This window comes from Stegodyphus dumicola, chromosome 4 (genome assembly GCF_044657685.1).
Source record: "Stegodyphus dumicola isolate Sdum_Otavi_A_Nest chromosome 4, ASM4465768v1".
NCBI lineage: Eukaryota > Metazoa > Arthropoda > Arachnida > Araneae > Eresidae > Stegodyphus > Stegodyphus dumicola.
In genome coordinates, this window is record NC_140771.1 from 40,885,670 (window position 1) to 40,906,308 (window position 20,639).

Consider the following 20,639-nt stretch of genomic DNA (forward strand, 5'->3'; position numbering starts at 1 on the left):
TAGTCTCGAAACGTCATTTTGCTCGAATCACTAAAACCGTTGAATCACTTTTCAAATTGTTGCCACCAAATATTATCGTCCTGTATCATTAAAGAAATTAAATAATGAAGAATCTGCATTAATGTATGTATGTTTCTCGTATTGTGTAAAAACAACGGTACATACAGACATGAAAATTTGTAATGTAGTCCTTCATTCGCACATGTGCATCTGGAAGACGGATTTTGAATTTTGTATTTATTATTTTGTAAAACTTTAATGAATTTTGATTAAAAACCTCAACGGTTTGAAAGCGAGCATTGGCAACACTGTACGGATTAAAACATGTTTATCTCCAGCGCGCTCTGTCTATCGAAAATTCTAAAGTTATTCTGTTTTAAATATTTATAGCCCAAAGGGCCGGTAACTCAAATGCTCTCAAAACGGCTTTCGAAATGTATATGTAAATGAGAAAAACGTTCTTTGAGCGTAATATAAAATCTGAAAGTTTTCAGATTTTTTTTCTTGTGATTTAAATGAAAGTAAAAAGTTCAAAAAGGAAATCTTGGAGTTCATTATATGAGTAATATATTCGAAAATAGTATTATTTTTAAAAATTATATTTGCAGAAATAAGCCATATTAATTTTTTCCGTAAGAACTTAATCATAAATTAACCATAATGGTTTCTCTCCATTCATTTTGGGTAAATTCCGTTTTACTTTATTTTGCCCCTTACATTAAGTCTGAACCCTATTTTGAACTGAAGACAATTCCATACAAAAACGACAAAACGACATTATGCACTTTTTCACTCCTTACAATAATCAGAATATCCAGAAAATTCTGTGAAAGCGTAAAAAATACACGCAAACAAAATTCATGCTTTAATTTCCGCTAAATAAAAATTGGTAAAAACATTTAGAATATGAAGCAACAAAATATGTTCCATTCATAAAAATTAATTTCATACTTGTTTCGTTCGACTGCGCACAAATATTTTAATCATTAACAACCGCCTTTCCTTTTCAACCATTCAACGAGCCTTTCGCAAACTCTTTCCAAACACCATGGCAATTACAAACCCACTAGCACTCGAGCAATATCAAGCTTTATGAATGGAGAACATTATTTTGACCTTCATAAATCCTGTACGGAAATCCCTCAATTGTTCTTGTTCTGCTTTTCTCTTTTAATAAATCACATACGCACTCGACTAACATTGGTGTAACGCGATACAAACATAATTTCATGTCCACGCGTTATAAAAAAGAATTCATTGAAAATTATTATAAAGAAAAAATTAATATTATGATTTATTTGAAAGACAAATTTCCATTAAGGATAATAAGCATCATAAATGTCAGTATTTAAGAGCACGAAATTTCGGATTGTTTTGATATCCTAGAAGCCAGGAAGTTCCAAACCTAAATCTTGGATAATGTAAAATTAATTACAGGTTGTATGAAAGTTTTAGATTTTTTATTATGAACTAAGTAATTAGATATTTCACTTACACTGTTATGGCTTTGTATAGTGTTTATATACCTTAAAATAGCTCAATGTAGTTAAATAGTTATTTTATAAATCTAACTTGTGTTACATGTTTGTAATTTATTGTTAAATTGCCTTGCATTTACTGCTAAATACACCTTGCAAGATGAATAAAAACATTAAATAATTCATACAAAACAATAAACCAAGTAAACGAAGTAAATCAAATAAGCTCTTTTGCGGTTGAGCCATCTGGCGGCACTAGTAACAAATGATTACTGGTTTATAGTTATTTCATGAGGCAACCAATGTCTATTCATATGTGAGGCCCAAACTTACTTTAAATCTCAGAAATGATTTCTTAATTAGGTTTCTAAATTGAATGATTTTCTTCATTTTCAGTTACGCAATATCAGAATCTCTCAAATAAGTAACTTGTAACATTAAAGATAAGTAACTGCCTTACATGTTATGAAATCTTCATATTTGGTGTATACAAATTTAGTTCTGAAGTTACAATTCCGAATGAATTACAAAACACTGTTACCTATTATGATAAGATAAAATGAATAATAGTGAATAACGTTTATTTAACTTTCAGAATAACTTTAAAATGCTTTTAAATTATATATTTTAAAAATTATTATTATTATTGTTTTTCTCGCCTGTTTTCATTGTATATTGAAAGAGGAACAAAATATTTCATTATAGACTATTTGAAAACAGTAATTTTCCCTTACCTCAGGAATAAGCATTCTTTCAAAACAAAGCAGCAGACATTAAAAAAAACTGTTTTTAATAAGCTTAATTTGAAATCTTAATAAATGTAGGAATTTGGTTCTAATAGATTATGGCAAAGTCCGCTACTCTACTTGCCTAACGAGAAAGATGCTTTAGTCGAGTTATAGCTAAGAGAAACTGGCTCATATTCACGTTACACAGGGAAAACCACAAAAATTCCCATACAGCCTGCCTTTTACCAAGATCAGAAACCCGGTAGAATTATTTCCGTTTAGAATTCGATTGCTAGTGGGTTTCCTGGAAAATGGAAGAAAATTTTGATCATATTTAAAACCTTCGCCTTTAAAAAAATATTAGATTTATTTCCTCTTTAGAAAATTAATTTTATTTTAATTAAGTAAACGTATTTGGAAGCTAAAATTCCTGGGTTTTTTCTTCTTATGTTTAGAATTCGATTTCCGGATGAATGTGGCCAGGCTTTTGTTTAGCTAACAAGTATTCAGTTTTAGTTTATGAATATAAAAACCTATTTTCATTCGGGTTTTGGTATTTATCAAACTATCAACATGTTTGGTTACCAACACTTTCTATACGTTTTATTGTTTAATTTATAAAACACGTTAGAAAATAATCGAAATCTAAAGAAATGTGTACAAGTATTTTACAAGTTTTCGGAAACAAAGGGAAGAATGAGCATTAGATTTGTTAAAGTTCTTTTTTTTTCCATCATAACTAGAATTAACGGAAAAGAAGTATTTTTCATGTCCATATTTATTACCTTTTTTGGCGGAAAATGAGACAAAAATGAATACTTGGTCATTTTATTCATTTTCGGTGTTATCTTAAGGTCACGGCCTGCTATAAAGTATAGTTTGGAACGTTTTAAGAAAACAGGTTCATGCTTACACAGGGAAGAAACTAAGCGAAACAAAGTAACACCAAAATATGACGATAGACCATTATTTAGAAAATCAGCAAGAATCGAAGAAAAAGTTCGCGTAGTGTTACAAAGTAATTAGAGGAGATTGGGTATCCACTTATCGCTAAAACTGAATAGGTACTTGTTTCCACTTCTGCAAACTGAAAGGTAGAAACTGAAAGATAAAAGGAAGCCGTGGCTCTCAGAAAGATATCAAACGAATTTTAAAACGGGCTTTATCACATAAATAATCAAACTTCTAGTTAAGCTTTGTTTTCCTTCTATTTAACACAAAAATAATTTTTCTAGCATGTCCCAAATGTTTTTAGTCACAGACTTGTCTTTCAAAAAAGTATCCCATTCTTCTTGACGTTTAAGGTAATCGTGGATTCGAAATTCTTTACTGCTGGATTCCTGGACACGTAGGAATAAAAGGTAATGAGTTGGCAGATATCACAGCCAAAGCTGCTGTCGAGGAATCTAATCAACTCATTCCTCTCAGAGATATCAGCCAAACCATCAAGCAGAAAATTTTAGATAAATGGCAAGAAATTTGGGATGCACAATTAAATAATAAGCTAAGAAGTGTGAAGCCTAGAGTGCAACTTTGGGAAAGTACTCGAAACCGAAGGAAAGAAGTACTCTTGACTCGCATTCGAATCGGCCACACCAGAATCACGCGCAATCATCTTCTCAAAGCAGAGAGTGAGCCAATTTGTCCCTACTGTGATAGCATTTTATCTGTTCGTCATTTTTTAATAGAGTGTCCGAATTTTAACAGACTAAGATTAAAGCACTTTAACGAGTGTGACTTGCCTCTTGACCGTTTAATCGGGAAAGAGGCCAATAATAATTTATTTCTATACCTGAAAGAAACAGGTTTTTATTATTTAATTTAATTTAGCTTTTATTATAGTGTCATTTTAATGTGTTTCATCGCTTGTTACATATCATTTGCTGAGTTTGTTACATATCATTTGCTGAGCTTGTTACATATCATTTGCTGAATACCTACTCCTTTTAATGTTCACCATTTTATTATTTCATGTAGATTTTATGACTTAGCTAATTGTTGTTTTACAAAGTTTATCCATCTTTTTATAAACTACCATGTCAGATTTAGATGGCCGTCCGAGGGGGGTAGGCTCCTCTCTGTCGGTGCAGAGGGACGGTGTTGTCTGAAATTTGTAGTATTTACGTATTACCGCTAGAGGGAGTGGTGACCCCTCTCGTGGGAAACGTAAGTGAGTGACTAAAGTAGTTGGAGTTGAATTCTTTCCTCCGATGAACTTTGCTTAAGGGAAATTGGTTCCGTCTGCAGCGACCGGGAGGGGTGGCGCCCTCTCGGACAGGTCTTAGTTCTAACAAACCTTGAATGGGAGACCTCGAGCCTTCTGGAACAATAACTCTGGTTTAATGTCACTATGGATTTCAAGCTGTCAATTTCTTTCATAACAGCAGCAGTAACTCTGTCATCAATTTGGTGTTCGACAGCGGAAACTCATTTTTCTATTCGTTGTTCGACTGCAGAAAAATTTTCTTCATTTCTTTTAACTTTATTTTCAGTTTCTATTTCGCCTTCTATATTATTCAGTATTTCTATTTCGCCTTCTATATTATTCAGTATTTCTATTTCGCCTTCTGTAGCCTCGAATTTGTTTTCTATTACCGCAGCCATTTCTCGTTTCATTTCCTCTTGATCTGCTTCAGTCTTCAGGGCCCTTTTCGATCTTCCTTCGAACAGCTCCTATCTTTTCTCTCACGGACTTTACATCTTCTTCCATCTTTCCTTTGCCTGCTTTCATCTCTTTTTTTGAATGTAGCCAATGGTGCCACCAGTTGCCTTAAGTGCTCATTCCCGCTATGGTCAGCCGCATTAAGTTCAGTATCTGACACCAAAAATTGTTACGTTTGTACAGGTTTATAATGCATTGAATGCACATAGAACCGATAATAGGTTTATGAAATTTATTTTTCCTAGAAAAGCGTTACAGTTCTGAAACTTTTCACAAAAGTTTTTCTAGAGCTCTTCTCAGTATGACCGAGCACAATGAATATTACCATTTGAAACTATGAAGAATGTTAAACACAAGACATTGCAAAGAGTCTCTAATACGTAAGCTTGCATAATACTCTGAAATCTCAATGCTTTGAGCTAAATGGAACCAAACTTAAGACTATTACTCTCTCCGATCTTATATAGTTTCCCGCCAGCCGCCAAGAAATTTCCAGTACCGTCGATTTCTCGAAATGGCTAGATGGCGCACATAGTTACATTTAAATAGGGCCAGATACAGTTACAGTTACATGGGAATTGGATCAAAATGTTTTGTCGATTTCATACAAATTGCCAAATTGGGCACAGAAAATAACTACCAAAACTGTCACCAGTTCGGTGGCAAGATAGCCATTTTCCTCTGCGTTAAATCGACTTACCCCTGTAGCTGTGTTTTTCTAGCGATAAATAGCACTCTGGAGCCTTTCGTGCTATATTATAATATATAATCGTAATTTGGTAATAATAAGAGGTAATACAAATTACATATAACTAAAATTATTTACATATATGTAAAATTCGTAACAATACATTTTTCTATTTCAGTCTTTGTCAAACAATAATATACATTTTTAATATTTTGGTATTTTACTCTTTTTAGATTATTTTACGGTCCAAACAAATACAGAAACAGTCGCTGAACCTTTTAAAAGCGGAATTATTTTTAGTTGAATTTAAATGTTATTTAATTTAAAAACTCATAAAATTAACGTTTAATTTTATGAGCTAGGAACAGTACGTCTTATTACGACTGAAGAAGAGAGAAAAATATATATGCAATTTCTTTATAATCTATTTTTTATAGATTTTAATTTTTAATTTTTTATAGATTTAATAAGGTTCTGATACTAAACTCTACTTTGATAGGTTACTTTATATAAAGTTTTCATATTCTAATTTTCCTTTTATTTGGCGCAGAAACATGTAAAATAATATGAAGGCTAAATAAATTTAAGTTAATTTGATTTTGCATCTTACTGTCTAACTAATGTTAATCTACCAGTGGCTGAATGGATAAGACAGCTGAATCCTGGTAGTATTCAACATGAGTTACTGCAGCCAAACTGTTTAAATCCAGCAAACAGTTTGGCTGCAGGGATGTTTTTAGATTTTCAGAACCTGTAATACAAGAAAGTGCTCCACAAAGGCAAATCTTTGTTTACTCTTCCTCTTGTCATAGTTGATTAATCAAATAAGCAAATTGAATAAATGTTCTAAATTTTAGTTAAGTCAAAACATTACTGTCAAAGTTTGTAAAGAGACAAATTAAACTAATTATTTGGCAGTTATTAAGTTAGCTAATGTCAAACCTCATCGGCATCTTGGTTAGTGGAGCGATACCCAGAACTACTAATTGCGAGGTAGGACTTAGTAAGATATTTATTTATATATATGTGTGTGTGTGTGTGTGTATGGAGATGTGCGTAAGATAAAAATATGTAAATAAAAAATACTAACTTAATTTGCAATAGCTCATTAATTCTTCATTTTACTTTGGGCATTTTCCATTTCTGCTATATTTATGCTCTAATAATAGTAATTGCTTATAATAAAACTCTTTATTACGTGTCATTTCCAAGTTAATCCTTGCCATATGATTTTTACATAATATTATGAGGAAAACAACTCAAATATTCAGCTTTAATACATAAGGCTTCAGCCAGCAATAATTTTAGAGGAATATTCAATGGCCAATCAAAACTATATCGATGTGGAAACTGATAAATGTTTCGAATTACGATTTCCTCTCTCACTTGTTTTCTACATCACACTCGCTTTCTGCTTCTAGGCCAATCTAGAATGCAGCTGCTCTGCTCTCTTCTTCCAGCAGCTATATAAAAAATGTAAATGTTCTAGAACAGCCACGATGACTTTCACATGTTATTTGGGACTGGGCAATTAAAAAGATTACTATTCAAGTCTGCCATGACTGCAAGTTTGTTCTTCATAACGTATCTTCGATGTATGTTGGAACATTTGTGCCATCAACGACCTCCCAATTTATTGCAAATAATAGGAGTAATAGCTTCCACTAACAGGAGTAATAGCAGTCCATTTCTGTCGGGCATTCTACATATATAGCTATAGCTCTTGGATACGAAACGGCAAAGGGTATTCTCCCCCCCCCCGTGAATGCTTAAGTGGAAAGCATCCATCTATTGGGCTAGGCAAGGCCAAATCTTATAGATAGAAATATAGATCCATGAAAAATAATTTAAATGCTTTTATTATTAATATGTTTTCTCTATTAACAACCAGTGGGTGATATCAACTTTTCCTCTCATTCTTCAATAAAATAAAATTGTCTTAATTTGCCATTCAAAACAAGTATTATCCATAATTACTTTATAATCGCTTCCTTTAAAGCCAGCCATTAGAAGGCAACCAATTCCAACGGGCAATAAATCTTAAATTAAATGAGCACCAGATGGCATTCATACCGTTTACCGAAATGATGGAGTTTTGCAATCAGAATTCGGAATTCCTGTCTAACACAGCAAGATGAGAATCTCGGTGTTTTAAATCTCGAAAACTAGATACCTTAAACTCAATGTGATTTAATCGACTCAGCGTTAACTTCCTATCTTAAAATATTAGAAACGATCATGGAAACAACTGTAGATATTTGTGCCATCTCCATTATGGCGTCTTCGTGGAATTCCAGTTACACAAATTATTGTTTTACGACTTTCGTCTCCCTCTGCAAATGTGACCCACAAGAAGAGTTTCTCCAATTCCTTCAAGTACTTTCACAACGGACTAGCATTTGTCTTTATGGCGTGCAAAAAAATTTAAAGATGCGTCATATCTTTGAACTCCCTTAGGTGCTTCCATGCTTTGCCGTGGTCCAAATAATCTAGTGTAATCCTAAAGTTCACCAGAATTCGTTTTTAAATTAATTGCTGCCGAATATTTTCCAGTAAGAGTGATCATGAGCGAAATCAAAATTCTTGCTTTCTGTCGTTGATCGATCAAAATGAACCTTTAAAAGAAGCAGTCAAATTATTCAACAGAAGCATTAAAATTTAAAAGTTAAAAATAACCAATATAGTATGGCAGAGATGATATTTTTCAATCATTTCAATTAAATTGTCGCAAAATTATTTGTATAACAAATAGTATACTTGGTATATATATATATATATCGAAAAGAAATGGTTCACCAATATGCTGAGAATTTTATTTTAACTAAGAGAAAATTTTTGTTTAGTGTATTAACTTATAGCAACATACAGTAATTAACAGCTAGCTTTATAGAATTTTCTTTTATTATTAACTAAACAGTTATATCATGAATGTATAGATGTGCTTATGAAAGGCAATGTTAAATATCTGCTATAAGTAACATTATAGAAATTATTGCTTTTTAATTAACTATGCTCTTAACAATTAATAAAGTTTCAATAATATAAACTGATGATTTCATAAAAGCAGAGATTATCTTTGTAATAAATTTACGAGTTTAATTCAACTTGTAGAAAAGTTTTTCGAGACTAGGCAAAAGAAAAAGCATTTGCTTCCGCTGCTGTATTCGAACTAAGCGTTTTTCAGTTGCTGACCTCGAATGACCATGCTGATCCCGAATGGGGGAATGCGCTAGCTCCGCATATTCTCCCCCTTCCTCCCCTTACACACTTAAAAATGTGGCTGGGCAGAGACATTTGGCTCAGTTTACGAAATCCAGGTAGTGACAAGTTATCTGCTCATCCAATAAGTTTTTCGGTGCCATCGCAAAAATTCGCACCATGGTATTTTAAGTTGCTATAGTCTCTTATTTTAAAGTAGGTTTTTCCAGATCACTGGGATTCTCCCCTTACTTCCGTCGTAACGTCTGTCGTCATCACAGCACGCAGACGATTAGGAGATTTTATTGAATTGGAGGATTCAATCTTTATTCCGCGATAGTTATTAAATTTCAAATTGGAAGACGGGATAGCCTTGAAACGGCTATTCTAAAGTAAAGCTTCATTAAGAGGTTATCACATCTAGCGATGGTCCTTGCTGGACGGGATTTTTCTGAGAAACGAGATTCTGGTAGCATTGTGTTAAACGGAAGGATTCCTAGAAAAAAACATCTCCGCTAGAAGCGAAGTTCCGCCTAGCTACGGAAACGATGTACCGGCTACCCGGGATATTTTGAAACCTTGCCGAAAATGTTTCGGCTGCAGCTTTGTTCCGTGTAGAGATGAACCAATAAGACGAAAGTTCTGCTTTTGAAGGATTACATGATCGTAATCTGAGCGATAATCGATTACTGTTTGGCGTTCAAGTCTAGTAAGTGAAAATGGTAACCTAGCTACATACATTTCGTAGAAATGTGCGGGTTCTGAGAATTGTCTCTTTCGACGTCTAGCCCCTCTTAGCGGAAACATATGTGATTGGGACTTTAAGAAGAAGGCTTTGTGGCTTTAGGCGTAAAAGTCGTTAACTCTATTCACACCTGTGTTTCACCTGTTCATACCTGTGTTGACTCAGATGTCAGTTCACACATAATAATTCTTAAGCCATAGCCATTCAGGGAAGGTAAAATTTTGCATAAGTAAACACGCAGTTGACTCAGCGAAACCGTCGACTGAATGTCAGTTTGTGTTTCCTTTACTGTGATTTGTCGGTTTTTAGACCAAGCTGGCACAAAGTCGAAAAGTTAGAATAAAATTCTCATAATTCTTAAACTGGTTTTTGTAACGTAACAATGCCTGGTTGCCTATTAACTAGGCTCATCTTATTTCTCTTATGATCGAAAGCCCTCCTTTGTACAGAGTCTATGGCTAGTTATTACAACTCTTTACGCAGTGCCAAAACTCACATTGAATGCGATAATTTCTAACAACGTTACAATTTAAAATATATAGAAACTGTAAAATATGCACGATATAGAAAATATTAGTTTATTATGGCGTTAAACATAATAAAATTAGTACAATCTACATTTTGATTTAGCCATTTACTTGAAAACGAGATTTAATTTTTCGTCCGGTAGCGTTATGAAGATCGCTGGCACTGAAACGGTAAATGGACAAACATTTGATAGCTGCCTCGTTTATAGCTTCTGTATAATCTGTGAGATAATATTTCAAATGTTGTAAACCGGTGCTTTTAAGCTTTAAATCCTTGCGATCAACATACATATATAGCTCTGATTTATCGCGAATCATATGCTTATTAGTGGCTCTAGAAAGTAATAATAATAAAAAAAATAGTTAAAAAAAAAGATGAGGTGGAAAAGGGGTGCCGGAAATAAATAATGTAGAAATCATAAATGAATATAAGTAATTTTTAATAATTTACTTATATATATATATGAATTAACTTATAAATAAAGTAAATATACGTATATAACCATAAAATAGAAACAAGAAAGAAATTTTTCTTGTTCGCTTTATTAAACTTCTCATGCGTGGATATACAAAGAAATATTTATATAGAAATTATGTAGAACATAATAAAAGCTCCGTATGCTGAGGATTAGGATTAGATTGTGGATATGCGCTTTTATGAAAAATGTTTACTTCAAAGCATTTTTTTAGGACAGATGATACTCAATAATAAAGAGTGCAAGAATTGCTTGTCTAAGATTACTCGAAATTTAACCGAGAAAACCTAGGTTAGTGGAGATAAAATTCGCGAGTTTTACGTTTCCCATCATTTAAAACCGTTACAATAACAAATGTTCATGTCTTATCTGGGATCCAATAAATAAACCAAGCGACAAAATTAGGAAAAAAGTACAAAAATATTAATGGTTGTAGGCTGCGGGCAAACGACTACCCTGTAACGACAGATACATAATACATGTTTGATACCTTTCAATAGTTTAAACAATACAAATTTCACAAAAATTGTCAACTCTATATAACACATGCATTAAATTATATAAGTTTGAGATATTATTAAAGTGTAACTTATTAAGTAATGGAAATATTGCATTTAAATGGCGTAACTGAATTATATACTATTTCAATTTCAGATATAAAGAAAGCATTTTATATGTCATCGAAAAACAAATTCTTTGAGCCCTGTCAATTCATTTAGCAGAGTAGATTATAAGTGAATGATCTTACATTTTTGATTGCTGTTGACAATAAATATTTTGTTGCGTAAAGTGAGGCAGCATGAAAAATGGAAAACTTGGTTAGACATTTCTGATGTCAAAAATAAAATCAATGTATAAGAAATATATGAACTGTTTTTAAAATTTTCAGTTAAATAATTTTTCTTTAAAAGTGTATTAAAGGATTTTATACTATACCGAGTGGCAACACCACTGAGAACTGACATTTTGTCAGGTTGCGTGTTTGATAAATTATAGATCTTACGCAGCGAGGAATAACAACCTTTCAGGCTGCGTAAATGATAAATTCTTCAGTAGCTTAAAATAACGTAACGTAAAAGGAAGAAAAAAAAAAAAAAAAAAAAAAAAAAAAAAAAAAAGGAAACACTAAATTACAGGTGTCACAAAAATAAGTAGATTATTTATTAATCATAAATTATGTTGCAAATGTTCTCACTATTACCAACTAGACAAATTAATGTGTTTTAAATTATATCCATTAGATGCAGTTTTCAAGAATAAAGTACATATTTACATTATTAAATATTCTTTTATTGCTTTGAAATAATTCACTTTTATAAACAACGCATTTGTAATTTGAAAGCTATTTCAAAATCTTGCATTGGCATTCAAAATGTTGTAACTGATTAAATACAAAATACTGCAATTACCAAGTATGTATGCGAATGCAACTGTACGTAACTGTGAATATATGTCTGTACGTGTGCGTAAATAAAAATTATATTACGTGGGTTTATAACATCCTTTTTTAAAACATATATCAAAATTTCGATTGTCATTTTGCTTCTGTATTTTCTGCAAAATTAAACTTTCGATATGATAAACTGCCCATATTAACAAAATCCACATTCTGGGCTTCAAGCACTTTACCACCATTGCATCAGTTTTATAATAAGGAGTGTATTGTAAAGCATTAGCACTTTACAGTACGCTCCTTGTTATAATAAGTCGAAATATTCGTCATAAATTTCGACATCCGTGATAGTTTTATATACAGTGAAGGCATTTCTTGTTGCTCGCTCAAGCGTAAGTCATCTTATTTAAGAGCAAATTTTAGGTAGGGGTGATCAGCGTTTGGATCAGAAAGAAGGGAGAAGCGCTATTCCAGATACTAGTCTAATCAAACAAATTATAAGCAAATTATGGGAGGTAGTTTTTATTTTATTTCGGTTGTTTAATTATTCATTTTATTATCTGAGAATAAGATAAGGCATAATACAATCCAGTTATCTTTTCAAGTATTTAAAGATGAACTGAACTATAAAAACTGAGTCTTAGAAAAGTCAGTCTTTTCTTTTTTCTCCAATCTTACATAATTTTATGCCTCAAAGTAAAAATTACACTAGTGTTTCGATACTTTTGCAAATTTTTATAAAAAAAACAACAATTAGTTAATCTTAAGAAATTAGAAATAATTAAATTACTTAATTAATTAGAAAATAATGAATTAATAAGTAATCTCGTGAACTTAAATATATAAAAATAACAGTACAAAAATTAGGAAATTCAAATATACGAGTACATACCTACGTTTGTAAAATTAATTATGCTAAAAATAATAAAATTTTAGGTTTGAAAGAAAACATAAGTAAAATTTAAAAAAAAAAAAACTGTTAAAATTAAAAAAATTAAAGTGCAATAAACCAAAGCACGATTTTTGATCTCTGAACAGCAATAAAAATTAAATTTTTTGTTGATTCTCCTTTGCTTTTGCTCCCCTAAAAGGGGAGAAATAAAGAAATGCCGTCAATCTTTTCTCAACATTTTTTCAAATTTCTTTGAATTTTATTTTAATGAGTTTTTCTTTCGAAACTATGTTTTTTACTCACTTATTTTAACAAAAATACTATACTTTTCCTCTTTCTCCAAGGTAATTTTTTTTTACTTCGGATTTATTTGCTATTTAGCATCTTTGATTTACCGGAGATTACTTTTCTGTTGCTTTATTGTACTTCCTATAATTTATTTCATCATTTTTACTTTTCCTAACAGTCTGCTGAGGCTTGTTTGGTGTAGTCTTACAAGCAAGTACATTTTTTGTGCCCTTTGGGAGATTAGATTTTTGGAGGATTTTGAGCATTGAAACTACGTACAGTGTTGTGATATTAACCATTTCACTACCCCACAAAACACAAATATTTGTTCTCCCTCCCCCCCTCCCCCAACGATAAAGTTTTTGCCTCTGAAACTGGCCTCAGCTTACGAGAGAGATGTTTCTTTCTCCCTTTCATCAGCTGTCAAGATTTATTTAGATGTTTGCGACTTAATATGTTATCTGAAAATTAACAAAGACAATCTCTTAAAGGCAAGCTTTCAAACGGGCAGTAGCTCCCACAGCAGTGCCAACTGAAAGTGAGTTTCTATTTCTAGGCTTTGTAAGATTCTGATAAACACTGCTGTGGATAAAGCGTGGCCAATTAGGCCATAAATCTCCTCTTTTTATTTTTTTCGCATTCTGAGGATAAGAAAAACACAAAACGACGAGTCTGACTCGGGTTTAACGATCCAGGATACGTGTGTATTTCGTTGCTGACATTTGACAACACTTTTCAAATCGACGAATCTGTCTCGAGGAAGATGGTGAAGTGTTTAGTAAGAATGGATTTATGTCTTACAGAAACAATCAGAACATTTATTTTGAGAAATAATACCAAAAATTACAAAAATTCATTAAATCGAAATTTTATAATAAGAATTCCTTTGAAATATGCTTTTATCTAGTCGTCCGTTTTCTTTAAATACTTTATTTTAAGGAAAGAGATTAAAGCTTCAGTTATAAGAGGAAAATAATGTCGCAAATGTTTTCGATTTCTCCTGAAGTCTATATTTATTACGGAAATTATCTGAAATAAATGCCAATGTAAGTTTAGATAGTTATTTTGATGGCAGCAATGTGCAACATCTGAAAAATCATCCCTGTATTTTTCAATAAACATATCTTTAAATTTGTGTTATTTCAACAATTCAGTTGCATTGATACTTCGCTAGAAAATAAATATTACTAGAAATTCTGAAGTTAGTTCTTAATTTGTAACCACAACTTAAGCTCATTGTAACGACTCCCGGAAAACGTGTGTTAAGAAATCACACGCTTTAACAGAAATAGAATTAGTATGCTTTCATCAGCTATTTACGCCGGTGGCTGTAACGGAACGATCGTTGTGAAGAACTTCGAACATAAGTAAAAATCTAACAAATAATTTGTTGAAATAATTACTTACAAACTTTCCGCAATTTTTGATATAATAATTTTTTTTAAAACATCATAGAATTCAGAATTAATAAAGACTAAAAAAATGAAAAATAGTGTCTTATAACACGGAAAATATTCAACGAGCTTCCAAACCCTATCTGAATTCAAATAGCAAAATACAGCAACGGAAAAGTTATGATGTATAGAAATGGTTCTTTAAAATTATAATTTTTAGTTCATTGATGGTGTGATGGTTTAGTATAAGCATACTTTAAAAAGGAATCTGAAATCATTAACATGAAATCGTAACACGAAAAATCATCTTAAATTTTAACAGTGAGTCCAAGCATACGCTTACGGACATATGATCTGAAACTGCTCTTAAAATGCACTGGAAAACTCAAAATATATCTTAAGGTTTGATATTTAAACTTTAAAAATCATACTTGATAAGAACTGGAATATCGACACGAGAAAGGAAACATTTCTTTAAAATCACTATTGAAACTAACATCATAATATAAGTAAAGCAAAATTAGACCAGAAATACCATACACTTAAAGAAGGAAAAAAAGATGAATGCCGGTAAACTTACAGTTTTTAAATCGCTCAGTTTGTTTGGAAACTCAGTTACAGTTTAAATCATAAATTAAAGATCTTCTATCCCGATCACTGAAAACTAGCCGTTTGCCGCATAGATGATAACGATATAACAGCAGAGAATAAAGAAATAACAACAAACCAACAAACTCTGGAAGGATTTTGTTGAAGATGTTTCTATAACATCTTCAAGTCAAGTCGTATAAGTATAGTCAAGTCATTGAGGTTATTTTGTAATGCGTGAAATAAATAGAAAAAAAAAAAAAAAAAAAAAAAAAAAAAATGGAGGAACATGATTAAGAAAAATTAACACGCGCAAAATAACAGTAATTAAAAATTTACTCGGTATTAGACTAATTTCGCTATTAAATACATGTCCTAATTTTATAAACAAGAATATTATATCGTTTAGATACATTACATATGGAATTAGAAACGCCATTTTTTTAATTGATGCAACTAGAGTAAATGTTTACAAAAAATATTAACTGAGCACATTAGTCAATATTAAAAGAAAATTTATAAGTACTTCATTAATAATGTTTAGAATTGTTCGCAACAGAATTATTTTTAAGTGACTTCATTTTTATACTGAAAAGAAAAAGGACAAATCTGAAATTAAAGTTGAATACTTTGTGTACTTCAAACCAAAGAAAGAAATTTTGTCTTCATAAATAAAATGACTCATTTTGAAGATTTTATAATAGTATCTCCAAAATATGATCTCTGAGAGTATGGAGAGAAGGCTATAAAACGGCGTTTCACTTTTAAAATTGTTGCTACAAAATATTAGAGCCCTGCATTATGTTTAAATAAATTAAATAATGAGGAATCTGCATGAGCGTATGAATGTTTCTCGCGCTGCGGAAAAACAACGGTACTTACAGCTATCAAATTTTGAATAACATAGTCCTCTATTCGAATATGGGCATCTGGAAGCCCAAATTCGGAAATATGAATTTGTTTTGTTTTCTATTTAGTATTTTGTTATACTTTAACGAAGTTTTGATTAACAAAGTCAACTATTTCTAAGCGAATAATGGCAACACTGTACCAAAAAAAAAATAATAATAATCTACAGCGCGGGAGACCATCTAGAGAAGACCAAATATGCTTTCCAAACGTGTATGAATGTGTAAATGAAAAAACACCTTTTTGGGCGTCATGTAAAATCTCAAAAGCTTTCAGTTTTTTTTTTTTTTTTTTTTTTTTAATTTTTGTATAATGTTGATGAATGTTGATATGTCATGTCGAACTTCGTGGCGTAGATCAGATGAGTCACTAATTTGCCATTAATGAACTTTAGCTGCAGAATATCATACACTTAACAGTAAAACAAACTTTGTTTTAATCAAGAAAAGTAATTAGCTCTTTAAGATGCCAAATCTTCAAACTGCCAATAAGTACGGTAGATAAGTCTCACATTTCATTTTTCACCATTCAGATTATTTCCTCTGAATTAATGAGTTTCCTTCTTAATGATATTTTATAAAATATAATTATAGTTATATTCATACAAAGCCAAGAAAATTTAAAAATAATCAGGAAAATTTTAATATAATTCTCTCTTTTATGGTAATGAATTTTAGAAAATATTTTCAACCTAAATTTAAATATTTCTTGTTATTAACTGAAATACGAACTAAATCCTGCGCATGTCACTGATAAATCCATTAAAATCCCTGTTTACATTTGTATTGCGGTCATATTAAATAAAGGCCTTTTTGTCAGTATCTGATATTTAACGAGAAAGAGCTTCTTCTACTAGATTCTAGTGCCACCTCTCAACAACTGTTACATCTTGTAACTTCTAAATATTCTTTGGCAAGGAAGCCTGTTGCACTTTTCTGAAAACCCTTTAAAGTTGTCTGCACGAATTTTACATATCGGACATTATTAATCCAAACTTGTTGTTGGGATTAGATTTGGTGTTCATCATTTTCAGATGATTTTTTGGTAGTTGTTCCTGCTACAGAAATGACTAAAAAGGTAACTACTGTATAATACGCACTAGGAATGGACAGATAAAAAAACTAACCTTGTAATGAATTTAATGAATCTTCTTATCCGCATTCCAAATTTAACGCTGGACATCTGTAGTGAGTTTAGTTTAACATTTTGTTCAATGCAGCGGCAAAATGTTATAGGTATCACAATATATTCCCCCTTTTAAGTGACAGTATCGAATACATTTTATTTTAAAATGAAATTACTGTACTCGTTAATCGTTCACTGATTTGTCCTTTTATTTTCTGCTTTTAAATTTCAAAAATATATTAGAATTTTTCTAAAGGAGTGCGATACTCCAGAATTCTAAAATAAATATATCCATATCTGCTTTGTGATTTGAATATATTTTTAACGCTTAAATATAGACTGAGACCTAGGTGCCTATATTTTTACTATAATGAGGTACTTGCTTTATCATTTGGACAAGATGTAATAAATATGAGAGTAATTGTTGTAAAACATCTTATTTCATAATTATTATGAAATACTCAAATCACATGAAACGATATTTTTTGCAAAGTTTAATTTTAAGATTAAATTTAAAACATACAAATTTCTGGACATAAAATTTTCGATCACCATTTAGACAGCGATATATTTTATACGCCAACTTAAATTTTTGAACAAAAAACTAAAAGACCCTAATTTGTGTCGCCTTCTTATATTCAATATTAAAAAATTATAATTTAACGTGTGTTTCAAATTAATTCGAAAGTACAATCTTAAGCAATTTTGAAGCTATAAATGCAATCAATACCTAACGTTGTGCACCGATCATTTTGAAATTAAGGCTGGCTTGGGATATTTATGCTTATGGCACTTGATTAAAAAAAATAAATTTACATTTAAAATTAATAAATAAAAGATTTTTTATTATTTTAGAAAGGATGTGATTAAGCGAGTCATACTGGTTTATAATTACGCAAAATCAAAGCCAAATCGGTATTTATAAACATGTTATACTTTCGGTGTGAAATAACAGGAATTCGAAAGGAAATATTTTAAAATGAAATGATTTTAAATGAAAATTGCCAGTGGCAATTTAAAATTAAAAAGATGCTGGGTTAACTCTTATAATATGACTCCATTGAATATTAGACGGACTTGCGTTTTGAAGATGTTTAACAAGAAAAAGAACGATTGTATATAATAACTTCACATCTATGAGATTGGTTAACTGAACGTGCTCTGTAGATAGGATCAATTAAAGGGTTCCGAGTTAATATCTGAGCCAAAACTACATAAATAATTTTAATTTTAAGGTAAAATACTCTTAATTATGAATATTTAATTTTAATGAAATTTTTATTTTATATTAAATAAATATTGTTTAAATTTTATTAATCATTTATTAACTGATATATTTACTGTAAACTTTTCTTTGTGCACAATGAAATCTTTCACGGCGAGCGTCTCTCTAGGCTGATCATTTCTGAAAGTCACCAGCATTTCCTAGAACACAAATAAACACAAGTACTGAACATTACCTCTCCAAAGCGACCACCTCCACAAGTGACCCAAATTAAACATGAGCGGTCATCTTAAAGAGGTTATACACGTTAAGGCTCTTAAAGCATCTCATGAATGAAAAAAAAAAAAAAAAAGAATAATGAAAGAAGACGATAAGGACTTACTGTAGTGATTCTCAAATTTTTTTTTTACTTCCAGCACATAAGCTCACGTTCTATTCCAAAAACATTATTTTACACTTGCTTTCATTTACTTAAAAGTATCTTTGTTTTCGTCACGACACAGCTGAGTAATAATTTCAAGACATATTTTTTTGAGAATTCATTCTTCAGCTGAATGAAGCAGGGGAAAAAAAGGAACTTTCTGAGATACTCACCTTCTCTCGGCCTTTTTGGAGTGACCACTCTAAAAGCGCTGCCCATTTCTCCGAAATTCAACGGACTGTCCTTGACTCCGAGTGAGAGTCCGTCCGTCATGGCTCCGGCCGGACAGGGACGGTCGAATAGCCGTTACCCATCGCTAGACCCTCCCGGTCAGATGAAGAGCCGCCGCGAGAGATCACACCGCACTGTCCGCCCGTCGAGGAAGAAATAAAATCACGCGCCAAAAAAGACAGGGGGGAGGGGAGAAAGATCAAAGAAGTGGTGGGGGGAGAGAAAGGGACGGAACGCGGCGTGCGGTCGGAGCAAATGATCACTCAATAAATAAATAAATAATTGGGAAAAAAAGAGACAGAAAGTGCGAGGGAAAAAACGAGCGAACGATTATTATAATGAAGCGTAAGGCGAGCGACGGTTGCGCTGCACCGCCAATAACTCACTCGTTTTTACGGGCGGACATTGCGCGCGTGCCGCGCCTGGCTGTTTCCAGCGCCTCTCGGCGGACGTCGGCGGAACCACACGATGGTCTTAGATGATGGGATGTAGTCAGGAAAGTTTGACACGCCCCTTTTCCGAGTTGGTAAGAGATGGACACTCCAGCGGCGCATCTCTTCGAGATTGAGTTATTTTCTGTGTAGACGATTTCGCCTTTTTTCTTTTTAAGTTTTGTTTCCCAATGAAGGTGATGAGTTGACAGAGGCGCTGATCTTGAACAGGAACAGATTTTCCGCTGTAATTTTAGAAAACAGGTTTTCGGAAGAAAACGGTTAAAAGCGATACCGAGAAAGCTCTCTTCCGCTCGTATTTTAGCTTTCGCGAGTAAACTTTATTTACTCAGCGTTAAAAGACTATTACCATCTTAATATTATTTAATTTCTTTTGAATGTTCTTGCACACAGCGGTCAAAAAAAGTTATACATATATTAATTCATTAACTGGATCTGTGCGTTTAATTTGCACAGAAATTCCTCAATCTCTGGATTTAGTTATTTTATGTTCTATCTAATGACGCTGAATGAAAAATTATGAAAGCAGAAAAGTGAAATGAAAGATTTTTAATATGAAAACTTTTAATATTTCGTATAAATACGAATACACTCTCTTAGCATAAATATAAGAAAGCGTATTATGGGGACCATTATTGAAAATTATCAGTATTTCGCAAACTATAAATTAACATTGGCATTTAACATCGACATTTAACTATAAGTCGACCATTTCCACAGAAGGCCCAAATCATCAAGAACTGTAGGTGTTCTTTAGACGAGAAACTTTCTGATAATTTCCTAGCCTTCTTTCAATGTTCTTCCAACACTGGAAATTTCGAAAAAGGCCACTAAAAATGATGGCTAGCTAAAGGTTGCCGAAAAAGGCCACCTTTAGCTAGCCATCAGCAATTTAAACTCAAATGATAAAAATCTTTTAAAAAAAATTAAATCTGAAAGCTTTCAGATTTTATATTACGTACAAATAATGGGCTTGTTTTCCATATACAGATACAAACACGTTTCCAGAGCATTTGGGCTAAAAAAATATTTAAAAACAGCATATCTTTAGAATTTACGATAGACAGACTCACACACTGGATATGAAAATGTTTTTTTTTTTTTTTCGTACAGTGTTGCACTGATCGCTTTGAAATCATTGACTTTGTTAATCAAAAATTCGTTAAAGTTTTACAGAATACGAAATAGACAATAAAACAAATTCCAAATTCGGTCTTCC

General features: G+C 31.9%; 1 protein-coding gene across 1 annotated transcript in view; it reads right to left on the reverse strand.

Moving 5' to 3' along the window:
* Positions 1–19,370, reverse strand: part of LOC118187160 (uncharacterized) — a 157,806-nt gene extending 138,436 nt beyond the window's left edge. Inside the window, exon 1 of the mRNA XM_035357368.2 lies at positions 18,911–19,370. Coding sequence (XP_035213259.1) covers positions 18,911–19,010 — 100 coding nt within the window. The 5' untranslated portion in view covers positions 19,011–19,370. The remainder of the gene's footprint in view (positions 1–18,910) is intronic.
* Positions 19,371–20,639: the final 1,269 nt, after the last annotated feature.